The 20686-nt window shown below is 42.7% G+C and overlaps 3 protein-coding genes across 5 annotated transcripts; 1 reads left to right on the forward strand and 2 right to left on the reverse strand.

Moving 5' to 3' along the window:
• Positions 1-8067: 8067 nt before the first annotated feature.
• LOC127784640 (uncharacterized) lies at positions 8068-8688 on the reverse strand. The gene is made up of 2 exons (XM_052311984.1): positions 8516-8688; positions 8068-8428 (listed from the first exon to the last, which is right to left on the reverse strand). The coding sequence occupies exons 1-2, from the start codon at positions 8686-8688 to the stop codon at positions 8068-8070; spliced, it is 534 nt and encodes a 177-aa protein (XP_052167944.1).
• A 4024-nt stretch (positions 8689-12712) lies between these two features.
• Positions 12713-15277, forward strand: LOC127784612 (protein CLMP1). The gene has a single exon (XM_052311951.1). The coding sequence runs from the start codon at positions 12774-12776 to the stop codon at positions 15078-15080; it is 2307 nt and encodes a 768-aa protein (XP_052167911.1). The 5' UTR covers positions 12713-12773; the 3' UTR covers positions 15081-15277.
• A 151-nt stretch (positions 15278-15428) lies between these two features.
• On the reverse strand, positions 15429-18246 carry LOC127784615 (uncharacterized). Of its 3 annotated transcripts, XR_008019557.1 has the most exons (5): positions 17695-18245; positions 17524-17586; positions 16997-17023; positions 16177-16281; positions 15429-16100 (listed from the first exon to the last, which is right to left on the reverse strand). XR_008019557.1 is itself a non-coding variant. In XM_052311955.1 (4 exons), exons 1-4 carry the CDS (start codon positions 18088-18090, stop codon positions 16258-16260), a joined length of 510 nt encoding a protein of 169 aa, XP_052167915.1. In that variant the 5' UTR covers positions 18091-18244; the 3' UTR covers positions 15429-16257. The 3 variants fall into 3 exon arrangements, 2 of the variants coding, with proteins under 2 accessions (XP_052167915.1, XP_052167916.1); XM_052311955.1 differs by having other exon boundaries at positions 15429-16281; positions 17695-18244; XM_052311956.1 differs by lacking the exon at positions 16997-17023 and having other exon boundaries at positions 15429-16281; positions 17695-18246.
• Positions 18247-20686: the final 2440 nt, after the last annotated feature.

The following is a 20686-nucleotide window of genomic DNA, read 5'->3' on the forward strand; positions in this document are numbered from 1 at the left end:
CGATCTAAATCGGCCTAGAGGCTGATTTTGATCTCTAAATCGGCTCTGCTAGCCGGTTTAGCTTTTCTATTTATAAAACCCATCTTGATTTGGCCCTTTAGCTAGATCGAGGTGGTTGGCAACTCCATACCACTGCAAGGCGTTTAGGTGTTGCGATCGTGCTTGTCGACTTGTCAAAAAAGTTGCCAACACGATTTTTGGCGACTCTGCTGGGAATCGATCTAATCGGCCATATCATGGCCGAATTTCGTTTAATCTAGTCGTTTTTGTCAAATCAAAGAGTTTCGGCCGAATGGCCGAAATTAATTACCACCGCCGCATATAATTTGTTGTCGAATTAATCGGTTTAGCGGTGTCATTAGTTGTTCGGGCTTTGGGAGATCAATCTGCCACAGAATTATTTTTTTCGCCGAATTGATTGGTTCGGTGATAACGTTGATTGGCTATTATCCCTCGCCGAATCTGTTTCGCCGACGTGTTTGCTGTTACCAAGCCGAAGCCGACTCAACAGGAGGCAGCAGTACTACACACGGTCACAAGCACTACCGAGAAGGATTAGTAATTCAGATCAAAGACCGATCTACTGTGCACAGGTAAAAAAAAAATCAACGCACGTACAGTACATCGGTTACTTCCAAATAAATCAAATTGGTTAATTTGCTAGTTGCACATACGCTTGTTATACCCAAAAAAAAAATCAAGACCATATATTAATTTATTCGGTCAAATATTTCGGCTATGAGCTATATGACCGAAATTAATCAAGAAATTTCTTCATCAACTATGACGAGCGGGAACGGGTTCAACAATATTGCTACACAATACATTAGGACCGATCAAGGCGTCATGAGAGGAAACGCCCCGCTACCTCAAGTTGTAATTTCACCAAAGGTAACTTTCGATTCGCCCAACCCGTCCTTTGCTATTCAAAACGTTAATAATCATTGTATATATGCATATGCTACTTCTAGTTTTGCTCTATACAATATGCTTATAATGCTACGAGGGGGTCAATGGGTGATTATACAACCGATTACACAGGAATCGGCTATATGCAAAACCGAGCTGACGGTATGACCGGTCGTGACACCGGTCTAACTACATCCTTTGCCGGTTAGACCGCGCCCACCATGGCCTGTCAGACCGTGTACTACGCCGGTCAGACCGTGCCTACCATAGCCAGTCAGACCGTGCCCTATCCTGACCAGATCGGACCTCCTGTGGCCGGTCTGACCGCACCACTGACCACCGGTCAGACCGGGCCATGGGCCGATTAGACCGGTTCCCTGGGAGTTTCTCCAGGTTTTCATACCACGACTAGCAGTACTGATTTTAATTATTATTCATCACCTGTTAATACTGTTAGTCATGCTACTCCACATATCCCTAATGCTTACAATGATCCTAATAGAGGATATTCTCATGACACTAGGTATGGCCAATATAATCATATTGCGCCGCAACAACCACCCCTTAGGCCACCAAATACACCACCAGATCCACATAGGCCTAAAAATATAGAGGAGTTGATTAGTGCCATTATCAGGGCTACATTTAGGGTTGAAGCGAAGGATCGTGCTAGGGAGAACCAAAAGCCGTATCCTGATTTTTATGATGCTGTCCCATATCCTCCTGATTATAAAATTCCTGAATTTACTAAGTTTAGTGGTGAGGATAGTAGGACTACATACGTGCGCTTGTTTTCTTTATCTTTGTCCGGTACTGCTTTGATATGGTTTACTTCTTTACCGGCAAATTCTATTAGTACTTGGGCTCAATTAGAACAAAAATTTCATAATTATTTTCACACTAATGAAACTGAGTTTAAGTTGTCTGATTTAACATCGGTTAGGCATAAATACAATGAATCTGTTGCTGATTATATTGAAAGGTTTAGGGATGTTAAAAACTGATGTTTTAGTTTGAAAATAACTGACAAAGATTTGGCCAACATTGCATATGATGGATTGCTTGATTCTATTAAAGAGAGATTGAATGGCCAGATATTTCTTGATGTTGATCATGTGTTGAATGAAGCTCTGGCTCAGGAAAGCCGAGTGGATGACAATAGCTTACATGCTAGTTTAGATGATAGTGCAATATCATGTATAGCCGAACCAAGCGGTGGTTCGGATTGTCTTAATAATTTGTGCAGTGATGCCATAACGATTATAGCCGAACCAAATGTTGGTTCGGATTGTCTTGCTAGCTTGGATAATGATGCAACAACCATTATAGCCGAACCAAGTGTTGGTCTGGATTGTGTTATTAATTTAGACAATAATGGAATAGCCAAACCAAGTGATGGTTCGGATTGTGTTGCTAGCTTAGAGAATAGCATCATTGAAAATATAGCCGAACTAAGTGACGGATCAGGATATATCACAAGCGAAAGTGAAATAGCATTATCACCTAAGACCGAGTCACAAATCGGTCATGTGGATGTTGGAAAAGATGATGACAATGTCTTGCGGGATAGTAGTGAGATAGAATCCAAAGTAGCTATGCATACATATCAAAGACCGTATCCTGAACACGTAGATTCGGTCCCATATCCGCAAGGATTTGAGGTGCCCAAGTTCACGAAATTCACAGGTGAGAATGCTATGACTACAATGGAGCATATCGGTCGCTTTATTGATCAATGTGGTAAGGCCGGTAGTGATGATTTGCTTAAGTTGAAGTTGTTTCCCCTTTCTTTGTCAAACTTTGCATCTACGTGGTATAGTTTACTTGCTCCTAATTCAATTTCTACATGGTCACAAATGGAGCATGAGTTTCATGGTTATTTCAAAGATGCAAGCTTGATGGAGCAAAGACCGATTGATACTTCATCGGTCACTTGTGAAACTATTTCGGTTACATCTATGCCTAAGACCGGAATTGTTAGTGATCCTCTCCCTATTAGTTCTATTATTGATGTTGGCAAAAAGAAAGGGAAAAGTGTTATTATTGGGGATCCTCGGCCCAAGAATAGGATAAAAAATGCGAAGGCTAAAGATCATAAAGTTACAAAGGATGAGTCATCTAGTTCCCAAAAGACTAAAAAGCCGAAGCTCACTTTTGAGATGCTTATGGATAAGTACAAGAAAGGATTAGCCGGTCAATGATTTGATAACCAAACTAGTGATTCAAAAAGACCAAGATCATCTCGTCGGAAGAGATTTGGTCAAACACCAAAGCAATCAGAGCCATCAACTATACCAACTCCATACAAACCTCCGGTTGTGATGCCATGGTATCCATATCCAATGTCACTATATGGTTATCCTTTTATGTATTACATGCCGTGGATGCATCAACCACCTGTGCCGTGTCATCAAGAATGGAAGCAATCACCTAGGACAGTGCCAAATCATTCATCTAACTCAAGACAAGACCGTTTCCCACAAAAGAATCGGTCCGGTAGATCAAAGGTGAAAAAGGTGAAGAAGGTGTGGGTGAGGAAAGAAGCCAAAGCTCCAGAGGTCGTTGCTATCAATGAGGATTCTCAAGATGTTCATGTACCTACTGGAGATGCGGCGAAAACTGTACAAGCGGAGAAGACCGAAGGTGACATCATGACTGTCAACAATGGCGGTCTGACGGAGATAGTTAGCCGGTCTAACCGCCAGACTACGGCCGGTCTGACCGACCCTCCTAGCCGGTCTGACCGACGGCTTGTTACCGGTCTGACCGGGCCCAGAGGCCGGTCTGACCGGGGGGCATTAGAGAAGAGTGGGAAAATTGAGAGCAATACAGGAGCTTCCACTTCGACCAAAAATATGAAGAATCATTGCTTAGCTCCTGGAAAACAACTACAGCCGAAGTGGATACCTTCTGGCTTATCTCGCTCTCAAAAGAGGAGGCTACAACGTCTTCGGGCCATAGGTCAAAAAGAAAAGGAGGCCGAAGATGTGGAGAACAAGACATGCAATAATTTAGAGCCTCGAACAGCGCCTAGGCAAGTGTGGAGACCCAAAGAGGTAAAAGTTAAGAGACCAGTGATTTCCCATAGTAGAGATAAATCCAATTTGATGAGAGAAGAATCATCGGTCATTAAGATAAGTCTCCTTCGCATGATGCTATGGATGTTGGTGCGGTGTTCGTCTTGCCATCGAAATCGTGCAATCGAGAAAGCCGATTTTTCTCGGGGAGCAAGACATTAATATGCTCATGAGGGAACCAAGAGAGGATGAATGGCGATGGATACAACATCACATCTTTGAGCCGCCGTTTGTTGGATGCTAAGGCAAGGTATGAGTTTATTGTGTTTACCATTATATGCCTATGCCATGTTAGAGCATTGCTTGCTATCTAGCACCTGTGTGTTTTTGCTTATCAAATTGATATTATACATACATGTTGCAAATGCCAGTTCTAGGTAGTAGAATTGGTAGGTTGGCATATAATTTGTTTGAAGTATGATTTAGCTCATGACTCTTTGATATTTATTAAAAGCCAAATCATATGTGTTTTTATGGATCACTATATAAGATATAGATTTCATATTTATTGCACCATGAAAATTTTGCTTACTAGTAATTCGGCTAATGTCAATGGTCAATGTGATGATTTGCTCTAGAGTGGTTTTCTTTAGGAACATTAGCATTGTTAATATTTTGCATACATGCTCTAGCCGATTACTTACATTTGTAGTTTATTGGAATTCATGTGTGTGAGGCATATGACTTTGGTGATTCATTATTGATTATACTTCAATTGGCTAAGAGTTTTGATGCCATGATGATTATAGTTTCAAAAGCCATTTGAATTAGTATTCATCTAGACATGTTAGTTGGAAGTTATAGTTTTTCATATGTCTAGAGAGAAGGAATTTTGGTCCAATAATTTGATACACCAAGCATCTGGCTATTATGTGAAGAAAAATTATATACTAAAGGCCGATGCTTGATTTCAAAAGTTTGGACGAAATTGGCAAAGTCATAGACCAGGGGCAGTCTGACCAGCATTGCATGGCCGGTCTGACCGGTGGTACCGGCGGTCTGACCGGCTTTGCATGGCCGGTCTAACCGGGTAGACAGGGCGGTCTGACCGGCATTGAGTGGCCGGTCTGACCGATCTCGGGCAGAGAGCTGGGGGGCACGTTACAATTGATTCAAAGGCAGAATTAATTGTAAATTCGGACATTTGTTCCCATGAGTTAGAAATAGCTTGGAGAATTCCTTTGATTAGATATTTGAAAGATCCTACACTTAAGGTTGATCGGAAGATTCGGCGGCAAGCGTTCAAATATTATATCGCCGAAAAATAGATGAAGTATTACTTAGATAATGATCAATCTAAAGTTGCTAGGAGAGTAGTACGTGAAGGGATTTGTGAAATTCATCAATCGGCCCGGAAGATAAATTGGTTGCTTAGGAGAGTGGGGTTTCATTGGCTGAAAATAATTGATGATTGTTTCAAATTCTATAGAGGGAGTGAAGCTTGTTAACGGATCGGCAATGTTCAATTAGCACCTACCGCTGTGTTGAATCCTATGGCCGTTCCGAGGTTTGGCTTTGGATTTCATTAGTCAAATTTATCCTTCGTCATCAAAAGGGCATTGGTTCGTGCTAGTTGCAATGGATTACTTCACTAAGTGGACCGAAGCCATGCCGCTCGAGAATATTACTTGTACGGAGGTAATTGACTTTATTTTGAAGCATATTGTTCATAAATTCGGTATTCCTCAAACGTTAAAGGGGCTTCTTTATGTCCAAGGAAATGAGAAGTTTTGCCGAATCTTATGATATTAAGTTGTTGAGTTCTTCTCTTTACTACGCTCAGGCTAATGGATAAGCCGAGTCGAGTAATAAAACATTGTTGAGATTGCCGTTTTGCCAGTTGAGGTAAGTCTTGGCTCTCTTCGGTATTTCAAGCAAGACGACTTGTCAGTTGAAGATTACAAGACCTTGATGGGAAGCAATTTTGAAGACGTCATCGACAAGCGTTTGAAGACTTTGAAGGAGATGAAGACACTTCAAGATGATGTTTTCAGAGAGCAATTAATGGGAGATAGCTTGAAGAAATACTTCCCGAGCATTTGGTAAGATGCTTAGGAAGTCCTATGGCCGGTAATTGGATTATCGCCCTGAGATAACATGTTCTATGCTTTTAGGTTCATGTATGTTCACCAAAAAGGCAGGGGGGCATGTGTTTACACCCAAATTTGGCACCTATGGACGAAATAGGGAAAAATTGCCAAAGTTTGGAAAGTGTCGGGTTTCCTTCATAGGGCCGGTCAGACCGCAGGTATGTGGGTGGTCTGACCGGCTAGTAGGGCCGGTCTGACCGCAGGTATGTGGGCGGTCAGACCGTCAAGGTCCGAGTCCGAGTCTGTTTTCGTCGGGTCTCGGGTTTCCTTGCTCGGGAAGGCACGTTTCGTGTTTCCATTGATTTCTATCCCGAGTTGGACGTGGAGGACAGCCTGTAGAGGGCAAGACTAACCCCTATATAAGGGACAAGGCCGGTTCATTGTAAAACCCCCGAATACAATCTACTTGAATAGTTCTTTTACTATGTTTTCTATTTTACCCTAGTTTTAGTCCATCTTTGTCGGTTTGCGCCGAAAACCGTCCGCCGCCGCTGCGAGAGTGCGACACCTCTTTGTAGGTTTGTCCTGAAAACCTTCCGTTTTGCCCACGAGACGGGTAGTTATCCTTGTATCGATCTAAATCAGCCTAGAGGCTGATTTTGATCTCTAAATCGGCTCCGCTAGCCGGTTTAGCTTTTCTATTTACAAAACCCATCTTGATTTGGCCCTTTGACTAGATCGAGGTGGTTGGCGACTGCATATCACCGCAAGGCGTTTAGGTGTTGCGATCGTGCTTGTCGACTTGTCAAAAAAGCTGCCAACAGTCTCGTCTGGATAGGAGCTTGCACGATGCACAGTCCAAAAAGAACACAAAGGGTAGCATTTTTCTCAACTTCATAGAAATTTTAGGGGTAATTATTTTCTTCTCTGTAAAGCCAAAGGCGACATATTCCCTTCTTCCGGTGATGAAGCCATGAATGCGTAATGTATTATTTTCCTATTAATTACTAGTAATATGCCTGTGCTAAACGTTACGGTGTAACTCTATTTGTCTTTAATAATTTTTAAAATTTTCATATTAGCAAAAAAATATTACTATATGAAGTGTACATTTGAGATTTAGTTCATTTTATGCCGTACATCAAATATATTTTGCATATAATATAATAATAAGATATACCAATTCATGCAGATATATAATACATATATCTGTGCCCCATGTCATAATACATAATAATAATATGATAAATAATGCATATCTCCATGCCACGCAAAATAATTCACAATGGCATTGATATCAATATTTATTCATCTCATAACCGTCCTTTTTTGTGTGTGGCGTGCATGTGTATATATCTGCGTCATTATAATGCCTCGCAAGTGGGTGGTATTTTTTTTATATAATGTAGTGCATTTTCATATTACAATTATTTTTCTATTACATGGCCATGCTAATGCTATGGGGTGACATTTGGTAACTCAAAATGAAAAAGATATAACATCATAGTGATTTTTTATATTTTAAAGGCGTTACATTTCCACATAGAACGGATGCTATTAAGGTTGAAGCAAAAAAATACATATATAGTTATGCCACTGACAATCACGCGGTACTATACATGTTTCTTCTGACGTGCTGTAGAAAAAAAAGATAATTGTCAGCATGTTTCGAATTTTTAATTTATTTTTCTAAAACATGAATATAAACCATGAATTTTGAAATGATGTTTTACGACAAAACTTAAAAACATGTGTTATTACCTGTCATTGTTCACCAATCAAGAACGCCTTTATACACGATATTTCTTGTGCTTCTTCCTGTGGGGTCCTCTTTTTTTTTAGGCTTTGCCAAAATCCTTGTCGTTTTCCTTGACACCCTTCTTGATAATGCAACATAAAGCTGCCTATGCGAGAATACAGGCACCGGAAGATAGATACCGGCATTTGGGATGGTTTGTCCATGTGATTTATTAATTGTCATTAGTCTTGTTCCATTGCATAGTCCATTGTTAGGATCAAGGGTGCGGAGGAGAATAACAGGGCAGTTGACCTTAAACTTTCAGCTCATGTGGAGGGAGGCCATTTGGAGTTATCGTGTTCAGAAAGTCTAAAGGGTAGTTATTTTGGGAATCATCATCGACGGAATCAAAGCTATGATAAATCTTTTCCTTGCTAGGAAACCTGTCGATCATATTCGTGTTCAGCTTATCCACGAAATCATTTTTTGTTGAGAGAATGGTCCGTGTGCTCATATATTCCGTGGAGGTCGTATTTCTCTCATCATTGAGCGACGGGAACACATATTCAATCAGTGTGTTCACTGAATCCTCGCTATCCCCATAAGGAATCACAATTTCATCAGGCAAGCGAACATAATCATCTCTGATAGTGTTTTCAGTGCCATTTCCAATTCTAAGGAGATATTCCAAAAACCATGGATTAGATTGAGCCCTCATGTTACGTGACAATCATATCTTCCTAATATTTTCCCATAAATACGTTCTCTGCAATGTTGCATCAGTTATCTGGGCCCTTGTTCCACGTGTAACCACGGGAAGAACCTGTCTGAAATCACCGCCAAAAACAATAACCTTTCCTCCAAATGGCAATGAATAACCCATAATGTCTTGAAGAGACCTATCAAGTGTCTCAACAGCTTGACGCTTCGTCATTGCAGCTTCATCCCAAATAATTAAGGACGCCATGCGAAGCAATTCCGCGGTGCCACTTTGCTTCGTGAAGTTGCACATGCTGTTGTGAGCAATCTTAATGGGGATGGATTTTGAATCTCGAGTGTGCAGTACATCCTCTGGGCAAAATCGACGCTGCTATACCAGACGTCGCAGTTGCAATGGCCATTAATCCCTCGGACCGCACTCTAGCAAGAAGCGCCTTGTACAGAAATGTTTTGCCAGTGCCACCTGGGCCGTTGATAGGTGATCCATTTTCATCCATACCTAGTCAATAAATTATGCTATTATTTAGTGCCCTTGCATGTATATTAAATAACACTTATGATAATTTAAATTTTATTTTCCATCGAAACAAGAAAGTAATGGAAAACATCAGCCACGTGCGAGGCAATATAATGACAAGGTTATATATACATGTACGCATGTCACACATAAGAAGGACGCACGCGAAATGAATAAATATTTTTATCAAAACCGTTGTAAAATGTTATGCATGTCAGATGCAAGAAAAAAGATGTGTATTTTATAGAATATATCCTGAGACACCAATAGTGTTTTCGGTCAATATAGTTATTAAAATATTTTTTTGTTATAATATTTTTGTTCACAAATTATTAAATTTCATATTTGTAATCATACACATTTCTCGCAATATATCTTGTTTTGGTTTAACATTTTGCAGACTCAATAGCGGTCCATTTCCATTCATAAAAGAATAATAAATACTGAAAATTTCGTCCAGGCCAAGAAAAAGAAAAAACAGTCCACACGAAAAACTTCAGTGAAGAAATACAACAAAAAATTGAACAACATACAGTTGGGTATAATTTAGTTGACTCTAATTTGATAGAGTACCAGGACTAATGAGAATGTACAATTTACAAAGTTGCATACATTCAATACATCTCCAAACTTTGGATAGAACTATTCCTGAAACATAGTATTCAGACCTCAATTTCAATGTCACTTCCAGACCTCAAACATAATATTCAGACGTCAATAATAATAATAATAATAATAATAATAATAATAATAATAATAATAATAATAAATGAGGTCTTTGCAGTTAGCATCCTAAGGACAATCTATATCAAACATCTGAAATTTAGAGCTAATACATGTGAATTCAGAGCACGACAAACTGAAAGATTAGGAGCCATATTAGGGATGGGGAGATAGATAAGGGGGAGGGGTGGGGGAGGAGGGTTTGTGTACCTCCTCTCGGTGTCAGAGGGGATTTGGTTTGGCGGTGGTGGCGCTTGAGGCGGATGAGGTGGCAGTGCGTTGGTGGAGGAGGTAGCGGCGTATCAACGAAGTAGATCGGCGAGGGAGATTTGGTGGCTTGGAGGCGGGTGCCTAGGCAGAGATCGGGGGCGGTGGCGACCTAGGACCGGTGGTGGACGACCTGGCGGCGGGCTTGTTGCCTGCAAGAAGTACTTCTGGATGCCAATTATTTTGTAGGAATAACTATATCGATAAATAGAAGGTGTAAAAGAATAATTAATATTTGAGGGATCAGAGAATCAAGAGAATAATTACATAATTAATTAGTGGAAAATAGCATGCTGATGAAATCAAAACTCATTCAGCTGCAATAGTGTCCTGCCTCAACTGAAATTTTGCCTCAATATTTTGCCAAAAGAAAAAACTAAAGGCGTTTCATCAATTTTGCTCCTTTCTCTACATGTTTATAATTAAAGCTGCCACAAAACGAATGCTCCATATATTTACAAAATATGTCCACTCATAATTGTTTTCAGTGTTCATGTACGAGGGAATAACAGATTAAGGTGGTAATGCTGAAATACTCCATTGTAGTATAGTAGCTTATAAGACATAAGTAACCCTTTGACATGTTCATCAATGTGGTATTTATCAGAAACATCTATTTTATATCGCGAAGTACTATTTGTTTTTCAAATGGTAAATCAAAACTCATTCAGCGGCAACACTAACTGATTTGATCTGAACCTTGGTCACTGGAATTGCGTTGCATATGTTCTTCTTTAGCAACCAGGAGTCAAGTTAAAGGTGATTGAATTTCAAACCAGTTACAAAAAAGATCCATCAGGGTTCTTCTTTAGCAAAAATTAAATAATGCATATTTATATGTGCGTAAAAAAGCCTACTGCTTATTATTTGGATGATGACAAAAATCAGCACAAATCCAGGCCGAAAGGTAAACAGTGATATGTGCTTACCTTTTAATTTGGAGCAATTAGGCACATGCAAGGTGATTCTTTCTGTTCCCTCCAGGTCTTCTATTTCTGACCCTTGGAATTGGCAGCTGGGCAAAATCATAAAAACCAGAGCATAAAATAAACTCCCAATCAGTTAGTATGTAGTACATAATTAAAGGGTTGCGGCTCATGCAAAAATCTTTTCATATAAAACCTATGAAATTTCGTCACCAATTCAGAATTGCATGGTAAACAGGAATACCATTATATACCTGTCCTACTCCATACAACTAATTTATATATTATAAACTTGTCGTACATCCACATGCTCTTAGGGCATATAATTTGTAGATTGATAAAAACACAAGAAAAATCACTTAGTTGTCATCCTGGATATAATGTTTGGATATAATGTTTAGTTTCATCATATTGGCATACCTTCGCCTCACTCAATGCAGCAGCTCAGAATGCTCTTTGTTCAGCTGCAAGGAAAGAAAAACCATTTAACTCTGGTATAAAAAGAAAAACACTGCATGCTGTTTTTTATTATTTGGCATGACGGGGACAGCATAATAACCAACCACTATGTTGTTTTGTTTTTTTATCATGATCTAAATTTTCTCTGAAACCTCTTGATTGTCTATCAGATAATATTTCCCAAAGAAATGAACAGTGCAAGAATCAAATATTCTTTGACCTCCATCAACTTATTTTTGAAAGTGCGGTGACTTTTGAGAAAACATATATCGCTACTGGCACTTGAATTTTAGTGCTAAATTCATGCACGCACTAAAGGAAAAAAATAAATTGACGAAATGAGGCATTCTGTGCTGTATAAAACATGTAATGATTCTTTTATGTTGATATAATTAATTGAAAAATAGAGAGACTAAAGGACGAAATGCCAATTTTGCTTACACGCATCTGGTGGACTGGATCCACTCTGTTGATCGATGCAGGCGAGGGCAGGCAGAAACAGGCGGGCGTCGTCGTCTTCGGCGAGCAACAAATGAATTGGAGGTGGAGGCGGGCATCGCCGTCTTCGGTGCGCAGCAGGCGGCGAGGCGTCGCCGTCTTCAGCGGCGACCTAGCGACGTGGCGGAGGGAGGGATCCTAGCGGCAGCAGGTGGCGACCTTCGTCGGCAACCTAGCGACGTAACAGAGAGGGGGATCCTAGCGGCAGCAGGCGGCGACCTTCGTCGGCAACTTAGCGACGTGACGAAGAGAGGGATCTTAGCGGGAATGAGAATGGCGGAGGGAGGGATCCGAGCGGGAGCGAGAATGGCGGATCGGTGGATCCTAGCGGGAGCGAGAATTGAGGGGAGGAGAGGCCGATTCGGTATTGAGAGTTACGGGAGAAGGGGGAGGGGAGGCCGATCGGGAGTTACGGGAGGGGGTGGTGGGTAATCTGGATCGTTGATTGTTCAGTATGTGATTTAGGCCATCCGATTTGTCCAACGATGAATGAGTATGAGTAAGATGAGTTGGTGTATTATAGAGTAGATAGATTACTAAAATTTTATCATTTTGTTTGAAAATCTAACATCTTTTTACCTGTTAAGTGAAGAAGAGTTTTTTGAAAGGTCTTGGACTTGTATCATGATGATCTAATAAATGTTATTATAGTTTTTCCCGTTGCAACGCACAGGCACCCTCTTAGTTTTAATAAACTTCTATGGTGGCGTAAAATGGGCAAAATAGATTTTTGTGAAAGCACTAAAACATTGTGACGAAATTCCAATCTTACCCTTGTCGATCGAACGTTCTCAGACTCACGCTCACCCTACCTCTCCGTTGGAGACTAGGGTTTACAGCCATCTGCTCTCCTTTGGTCGTCTTCGTCTTGGCCTTCCCAAACCACCTCCCTCCCCCCGACTTATCCCCATGGGCAAATCCGGCGCAAAAAAGAAGAAACCCGCCGCCGCCGCCTCCGCCTCCGCCGCCGCCACCAAATCATCTCCCGCCGCAACAGAGCCGAAGGCACCGACGCAGTCCCAGCCCCCCGCGGCCAACGGGGCGGCGCCGCATCTGGTGGACCCCGGTGTGCTCCTGCGCCGCGCGCACGAGCTCAAGGAGGAAGGCAACCGCCTGTTCCAGTCCCGCGACTACGGCGGCGCGCTGCGGCAGTACGAGCTCGCTCTCCGCCTCGCCCCGCGCGGCCACCCCGACCGCGCCGTCTTCCACAGCAACCGCGCCGCCTGCCTCCTCCAGCTCCGCCCCGTCGACCACAAGGCCGTCGCCGAGGAGTGCTCCCTCGCTCTCCAGGCGGAGCCGCTCTTCCCGCGCGCGCTCCTTCGCCGCGCCCGCGCGCTCGAGGCGCTCGGTCGCCACGAGCTCGCGCTTACCGACGCCCTTGCCCTCCTCGCTCTCGACCCCGACCACCAGGACGCCGTCGACCTCGTCCACCGCCTCCGCTCCCGCATTCTATCCCCGTCCTCCTCAGCCTCAGGCTCTGCCACCTCCACCCCCGAACCAACTAGCCGCCCCTCCCCTGCTGCCCTTGGTGCCTCCGCTGTTGTTGCCGGCCTAGGCCCGTCCCTCCCCGCTCGCCCTTTCCCCAAGAAACCATCACCTCCTCCTCCGCCTGCTCAACAACAGCAATCGGTTCCTCCAATGTCAAAATTTAATCCGTCGCCACCATCGCCCAAGTTGGTGCCTTTCTCCAACTCTCCGCCATCTTCTGCCAACGCATCAGCTGCTGAGAGCTCCCAGAAGGTCACGCCGATACCTCTGGTTCCCTCTTCACTTTTGTTGAAAGACAAAGCGCTGATGGACAAGAAGGTTGTCACAAGATCAAGGCCGCTCAAGCTGGTGTACGATCATGATATAAGGCTTGCGCAGATGCCAGAAAAATGCAGCTTCCGAACACTCCGTGAAGTTGTGGCATCACGATTCCCATCGTCCAAGGCTGTGCTGATTAAGTATAAGGATGCTGATGGTGATCTGGTTACCATTACTTGTTCCGCAGAACTTCGATTGGCCGAGTCCTGTGTTGATATAGCTGGCAGTGAGGTGATAGAAGATGGTGCACGGCATGGTCAGAAACTTCCAATGTTGAGACTTCACATTGTTGAAGTAAGCCCAGATCAGGAGCCTCCAATGCCAACAGAAGAGGAGAAGCTGGAGCAGGATAATGAGTTGCTGGTGAAAGGTGAAGATAACTCTCCACATGCTTCAGCAGCTGTGGTGACTGATGCAGAGGTGACGAAACAAGATGTGGAGAATGTAGTTGCTGAAGCTGAACAGAACACCCTTACAGGGAAGAAAGATTGTGGCCATGCTGAGTGCAAGGAAGCTGAAATTGATGATTGGCTTCTTCAGTTCGCAGATTTATTCCGGAACCAGGTTGGTGTTGATGCAGATGCACATCTGGACCTGCATGAACTGGGAATGGAGCTGTGCTCTGAGGCGCTTGAGGAAACGGTTACAAGTGAGGAGGCACAAGCCCTCTTTGAGATGGCTGCAGCTAAATTCCAAGAGGTTGCTGCTTTGGCCCTATTCAACTGGGGAAATGTGCACATGTGTGCCGCAAGGAAACGCATTCCCCTAGATGAATCGGCTCCAAAGAAAGTCATGTCAGCTCAGCTCTGCACAGCTTACGATTGGGTGCGAGATAGGTATGCTCTTGCAGGGAGCAAGTACGAGGAGGCTCTTAAAATCAAGCCGGACTTTTATGAAGGGCTACTTGCTTTAGGCCAGCAACATTTTGAGACTGCAAAGCTTCATTGGTCATTTGCACTAGCAGACAAGGTTGACCTGTCTGCTTGGGATTCTTCACAGACATTCAAGCTTTTTGACAGTGCTGAGCACAAGATGAGGGCTGCAACAGAAATGTGGGAGAAAGTAGAAGAGCAAAGAATGGCAGAATTAAAAGAACCATCTAGCGAGGCACTGAAGAAAAGGAGGAAGCAACATAATGCAGATGGTCAAGGGGAGTTGACTCCAGAGGAGGCAGCTGAGCAGGCAGCAGTAATGAGGCAGCAAATTCACCTGTTCTGGGGTAATATGCTTTTTGAGCGTTCTCAAGTGGAATTCAAACTTGATATCGCTGATTGGAAGAAGAATCTTGATGCGTCCATTGAAAGGTTTAAGTTGGCTGGAGCGTCAGAATCAGATATCTCTGCAGTCTTGAAGAACCATTTTTCCAACACAGTTTCTGAGTGTGAAGATAAGAAAATAAGAAAATCATGACTTTAGATACAGGAATCTCCCAAATAAGTAACAATATTGAGGACAAGTGTATCCTTGAAAGCTAGGTTTTCATGGTTTTAAGTTGGATAACATCCATGCCCATATTCTTATCTGTTCTTGATAATATTTTCCTGATGTTGTTTTATGACCTCCTAATTAGGGATTACAGCACAATGAATTTTCCGTTACCTGCAGAACTGGTGCATACTCTGCTTGCTCCTTAATGTTATTTTCTCATTTGTTATTAATCTTTGAGAAAAAAAATACAGATCACACGTCGCTATGTTTTATAAGTGTCCACTCAATTGCCAATTATTATGACAACTACACATATTTTGACCTTTGAGACAGATATATTATCACGGATTTTACGAATTGACTAATACTAAGAGAAGTTGTTTCTTTGCCCAGTAGCCCCTGAAGAAGCTGGGGCTGACTAAGGCCATCCATCTTTTATGGTTCATTCATATGGTTCTGAACTCTTATATGATTATATGGTTGCAAAACTTTCTAACTCATTATATTTGCATAGAAAAGATACCTGATTTAAAAATAAAATCATGTTTACCTTGAAGCCAGTGACACATGGATCGAATTCAATCTTTAAGCTTGACAAAAAAATATTAACCCCTCACTTATTTTTTTTGAAGGTTGATCCAACTTAGAAACAACTTTCAACCCTTACAGTGTCATTCCCTTGCAGCGCTCGACATCATCCATCACATCACACGAGTTTTTTCTTTCTAAACCAAACCAATGTAAGCCTGCGAGCGAGCGCACATCAGCACCAATTTTCTGTTTTCGTCGAGCGTACATTAAAAATGTAAAATGAAGGCTCGGGTTGCCAATAATTTTAATTAATCCACACTTCTATAGTAGTTCCCATACATCAGATCAGTTTTAAATCAAGAACTTATTCACAATTGGAATGTCTTCTATAGTAGTTCCCATACATCAGGGCAATTTTAAATCATGAACTTATTCATAATTGGAACATCTCTCAGGATAAGTCGCAGAAACCTAGTAAAAGGAAAACAAAAGGATAGATTACATAACTCTACATGACTGATTAGCAAACACTAATCAAGTGTTTTACATGTACTTGTCAGAATTTGACATGTGCTCCTGCACCCGCTGCAAGATACATGACTCCTAATGTTCAATCAGCGGAGTGTATTCAAGATTCACGAGCTTTTGATTGCTGCAAGATACAATAGAAGTACATGACTACTAATTTTCAGTACATATAAGGTAGAAATCTACAGGATTGTATACAGGAAATAAAGGAAGCCTACGGGTAGCTATAGCTAGACAAATAAATTGAGCAAAGTTCAACCTACAGATCTGTAGTTGTATTCATTGAATTAATTAGCAGTTTTTTTTCTCAGACATGTATAAGAGGGAATGGCCATCTCTGAATTTTTATTGCCACCACTACTTGTTTTTCTATTCAGATTATTTGCTTGTGAATCAGGCTATATGCATATCTGTTCAGATTGCCATAGCATATGCTTCAGATATTTTACTGCATTTTCTTGAACCTATCCAAATATCAGTTTTGCTCACCTAGCTGGCATGGTTATAATTCATGACAGCTTACTGTACATGTACAATACTGCATGCTTGTGTTTAGCTTACTGATCGCATAGCTCTTTTGAGAAAATCAGCAAGTTTCCTCAACATTGAACAGTCACAACCAATAGTTTACTTGAGAAATTATCTAGAAAATAAATCTACTTTCACATTAAACAAATTAAATACCTCTCACATTCAATGATCAAGGGAAATCACTAGTGTATTCCTCAGGATCATTCATTGAAAATAATGATTAGCAGGTACATAAATATCAGTCTCAGGAACAATTAGCAAGAACATGAACCGATTTGTTAAGTCTGTTCATATCAGTCATCGATTACCTGAACCAAATCCACGGATTGATTTACCTGCATGTATAACCACATGTTACTGAAGTATGTTCATAGCAAAACTGAAACTGACTATTTTTTATCATCTTTTGAAAAGGGACATCTATATTCACATCAAAATTAGATCCCTTAAGTTGTAAACTTTGCAATAAAAAAATCCAATGTAATAAATGAATCAAGGTGCGCAGGGACATTATTTATCAGCATAGGTTGCAACAACATAATAATTGGGAGAGATTAATGTAAAGCTTGTTAATTCAGGCTAGCATTAAAATATTTTGCTTCTCCATGTTAAGTACAGTGGTTTGGTGAGAATCTCAGTTGATAATGTTCTGAGCGAGTAACCCAGTTGTTCATCTTGGAACAACCCTTGTTCCACCATATACATACAACCTTCATTCAATCAGTTATGTAACATAGAATTTACTGAAGTAATCGATCTGATATTACATTATGAATTCAGTCACGAGATATGAATAAGAGTACGAGAGTAGGTAATAATAGGAATCGAGACAAACCTGATTTGAGCAATTCCTGCTGCAAGAAGGTGCCCTGAAGAAATTAACACCTAATTTGCATCTCTGAACGGAAAGGTTCTTCAATTAAACATGGGTTTCCGCAGCAAACTGAAATAACATCAGAGGGAACAGGTCCAAACCTGCAAGCCTGCATTTTATATTACATACTACCTCATATGAAGCCTTCATCACCTTCATCAACTTTGTCGATGCCTCCTGCTTGGGCTCTGCCAATCCGGAAGAGTAGCGGCAGTCGGCACGAAAGCGGGAGGTGGGAGCCCGGGGCAGCGACGGACGGGCCAACCGGCGATGCGCTCCTCTTCTCCCCACCTCGGCCCCAGGTCTGTCCTCTCTGGCGGTGCTTGGTTGGAGGCTGACCGCATAGCTTCTCGATCCCAACGGAGGAGCCGAGGATGGGGAGCAGCTCTTCGCTCTGATCTGGAGGAATGGTCGTGGTGATCTGGAGATGGCGAGGCAGCGCGACGGGAATATAGGGATGGGGGATTGCGCGGCTATATGGCCGCGGCCCGCAGGTGACGGGCGGCAGCGACGAATTGTGGACGGCATAGTAGTCGCTGGGGTGGGGGTTGGTGACCGCCGGTGGTCGGACGCGATGGTGACGCGATGGTGACGGGCTTCGGCGACAGACGGCGCGGGGCGGAGTGGCCGGCCGGGCGTGAGGGCGATGAGAAGATGCGGCAGGGAATCAGCGACAGGTGGTGTTGTGAGGGGCAATTTAACTATTTGCCACTTTTACGCTTGGCAATTATTCAAATGCCCTTATTAGGTTCGCGCTTAATAATTTACTACTAGAAGGAGGTGATTTCTTAACTATTTTCCACTTTTACTCGCATGGCGTGCCACCGTGGCATGAAAAGCAACGTGGACCCCACCTATCAGCCCCTCTCCTCTCCTTCTCCCTCTCCGGCCTCCTTCTCCAACCATCACGGCCTCCTCCAGATCGGTGGTGGAAGCAGGGCAGCAACGACGTGGCGTCAAGAGCAGCATCGGAGGTGAACATGAAGAGGGAGGTGGCGTCTCCGTCAAGCATCCGGCCTCCTCTGTCAGGACCCGCCGACCTTGCGTCGTCGATGCCCGCCGACCCCGCGCCGGCCCTGCACCCGTCGGCTCGCACGAGTCCCTGCGCCCGTCGGCTCCGCGCCCGCCGGCGCTACTCCGCGGCACCTTCCCCGGCTCTTGGCGAACGCGCAGCGTCGCAACAAAGGAGGAGGCGACGAGGTTGACGCAGTGTGCCGTTGCTGCCATGGATCGGACCCTTGTTCACCTCGTCGGAGGCCGGAGACTTGGAGAGGGAGGAGGAGGAGAGGGGAGGGGGTGACGGGTGGGGTCCACGTTGTTTTCCATGCGGGCACGCCACGGTGGCACGCCATGTGAGCAAAAGTGGCAAATCGTTAAGAAATCACCTCTCTCCAGTGGCAAATTATTAAACACGAACCTAAGAGGGTATTTGGATAATTGCCAAACCTAAAAGTGGCAAATAGTTAAATTCCCCGTTGTGGGGAGGAAGGAGGCGGAGCGCGGTGGGGAGGGGTGAGTCGATCCACAACCAAGGGGATGCGCAAGGAAATGTAGGCCGTTGGATCTCACGATCGTACGGTTGGTATTACGCGTGGCTGTCAGGGTTGGAGTCACCTCCACCACTATGGACTTTTTAAGTAGTAGAGAGTAGAGATTTATCCTTGTTTAGGTTAACTAACATCTGTTGCATATATGCTTTCACATTATAAGATGTTTTGCCTATTTATCCCTAGTGATTAACTACCATCCGATTTAATTTGGACACATATACGAAGGACATATATGGATCCAAGCATGAATTTATTTAAAACCTACAACAATTTATACTGTGACGTTACTTAGAAATCTTAAAAGACATTTTTGCTCCCAGTCAAATCAAGTACGGAATATCAAAGTGTTCCACAAGGACCACATCAGTAAGTCCAGCTTGGACAGCATTGACTTCAAGGGCGTGTTTTAGCTAAATGGATTAGGAATAGTTTCTACCTTAGTCATCAATTTTTTTCGTCCTCCAGTCATTTTCATTCCTCAGCCCACCTCTCATAGCCCATTATCCAAACACCCCAAAAAGTGTAGAGAGATTAATTCTTTTTTTTAACATAATCTCTGTTTGGATGTTTCTATACTATAGAGATTAATTTGATCTCTTCTCAAGAGATTTAGTATCAATTCCAAATTCCTTCTATTGTAGTCTTAAAACTGTTAGAAATTTTGTTTACTTGTTATGGTTAAAATATAAATAATTTAAGGTTAAGATTTTACACGTAGGTCTAATACTATTGAAAGTTTATTGAAAGTTTATGTACATTTTTTTCTAAATTTATCTGTGATATTTGTTGTTTGGTGGGCACAAAGTGTATCTTGTGTGTACAGGATATGTTCCCTTTAACCTCACAACTTTCCATCCCAATGCTTTGGACAAACAAAGTGCTTCGAATGGTTTTAGACTTTTTAGTCAATTCATGTGAGATGACTACTACACTGTTTTTTTAAAAAAGAACTCATAAAGTTTTATTAATAAAGACAGGGTTCAGGGGAATAAATTCTAGTACATCACCAACAGATAATCTAATTGAGAATAGGAAACATACTTACTAAGGAAACCGAGCAGCAAGAGAGGAGCAAATCGACAGGGTACCGCAACATTGTCACGACGACTGCATCCTTGAGCCTCTTTTTACGTGCACACCGCTTGACAAACCGATAATCCATTTCAGCTGCCTCCACGGGAATGACACAAGTTAGAGGATTGCTATTGAGTCGTGGATTTTGAGGTAAGCTTCATCAGACTCAACAAATGATTTCCACGAAGCTCGCCATTGAATCTGATGAGCTAGGACTACAATCATGCCAACCAGGGATGAACAAGCGATCTTAGCTCAACCCGAACGACAAGCCCTGCATCGTTACTGCTGCCAAGAAACCAAAAGAAAGACGGTTCCATAACCCGGTCAACCAAGATCACATGAGGATTCGGATGGTGGCGCAGGAACTGCTTTCTTGTAGGATCAGCAAAGGAGGTTGTGGAAGAGGTGGCCTTCTCATTAACCGCACACAAGCTAGCAAAGGATGTAGCAGCTGGAGACTGAGCCATTACCATCGTGACTAGACACCAGCATCGCCC

Source organism: Oryza glaberrima, chromosome 9 (assembly GCF_000147395.1).
Source record: "Oryza glaberrima chromosome 9, OglaRS2, whole genome shotgun sequence".
Taxonomy (NCBI): Eukaryota; Viridiplantae; Streptophyta; class Magnoliopsida; order Poales; family Poaceae; genus Oryza; species Oryza glaberrima.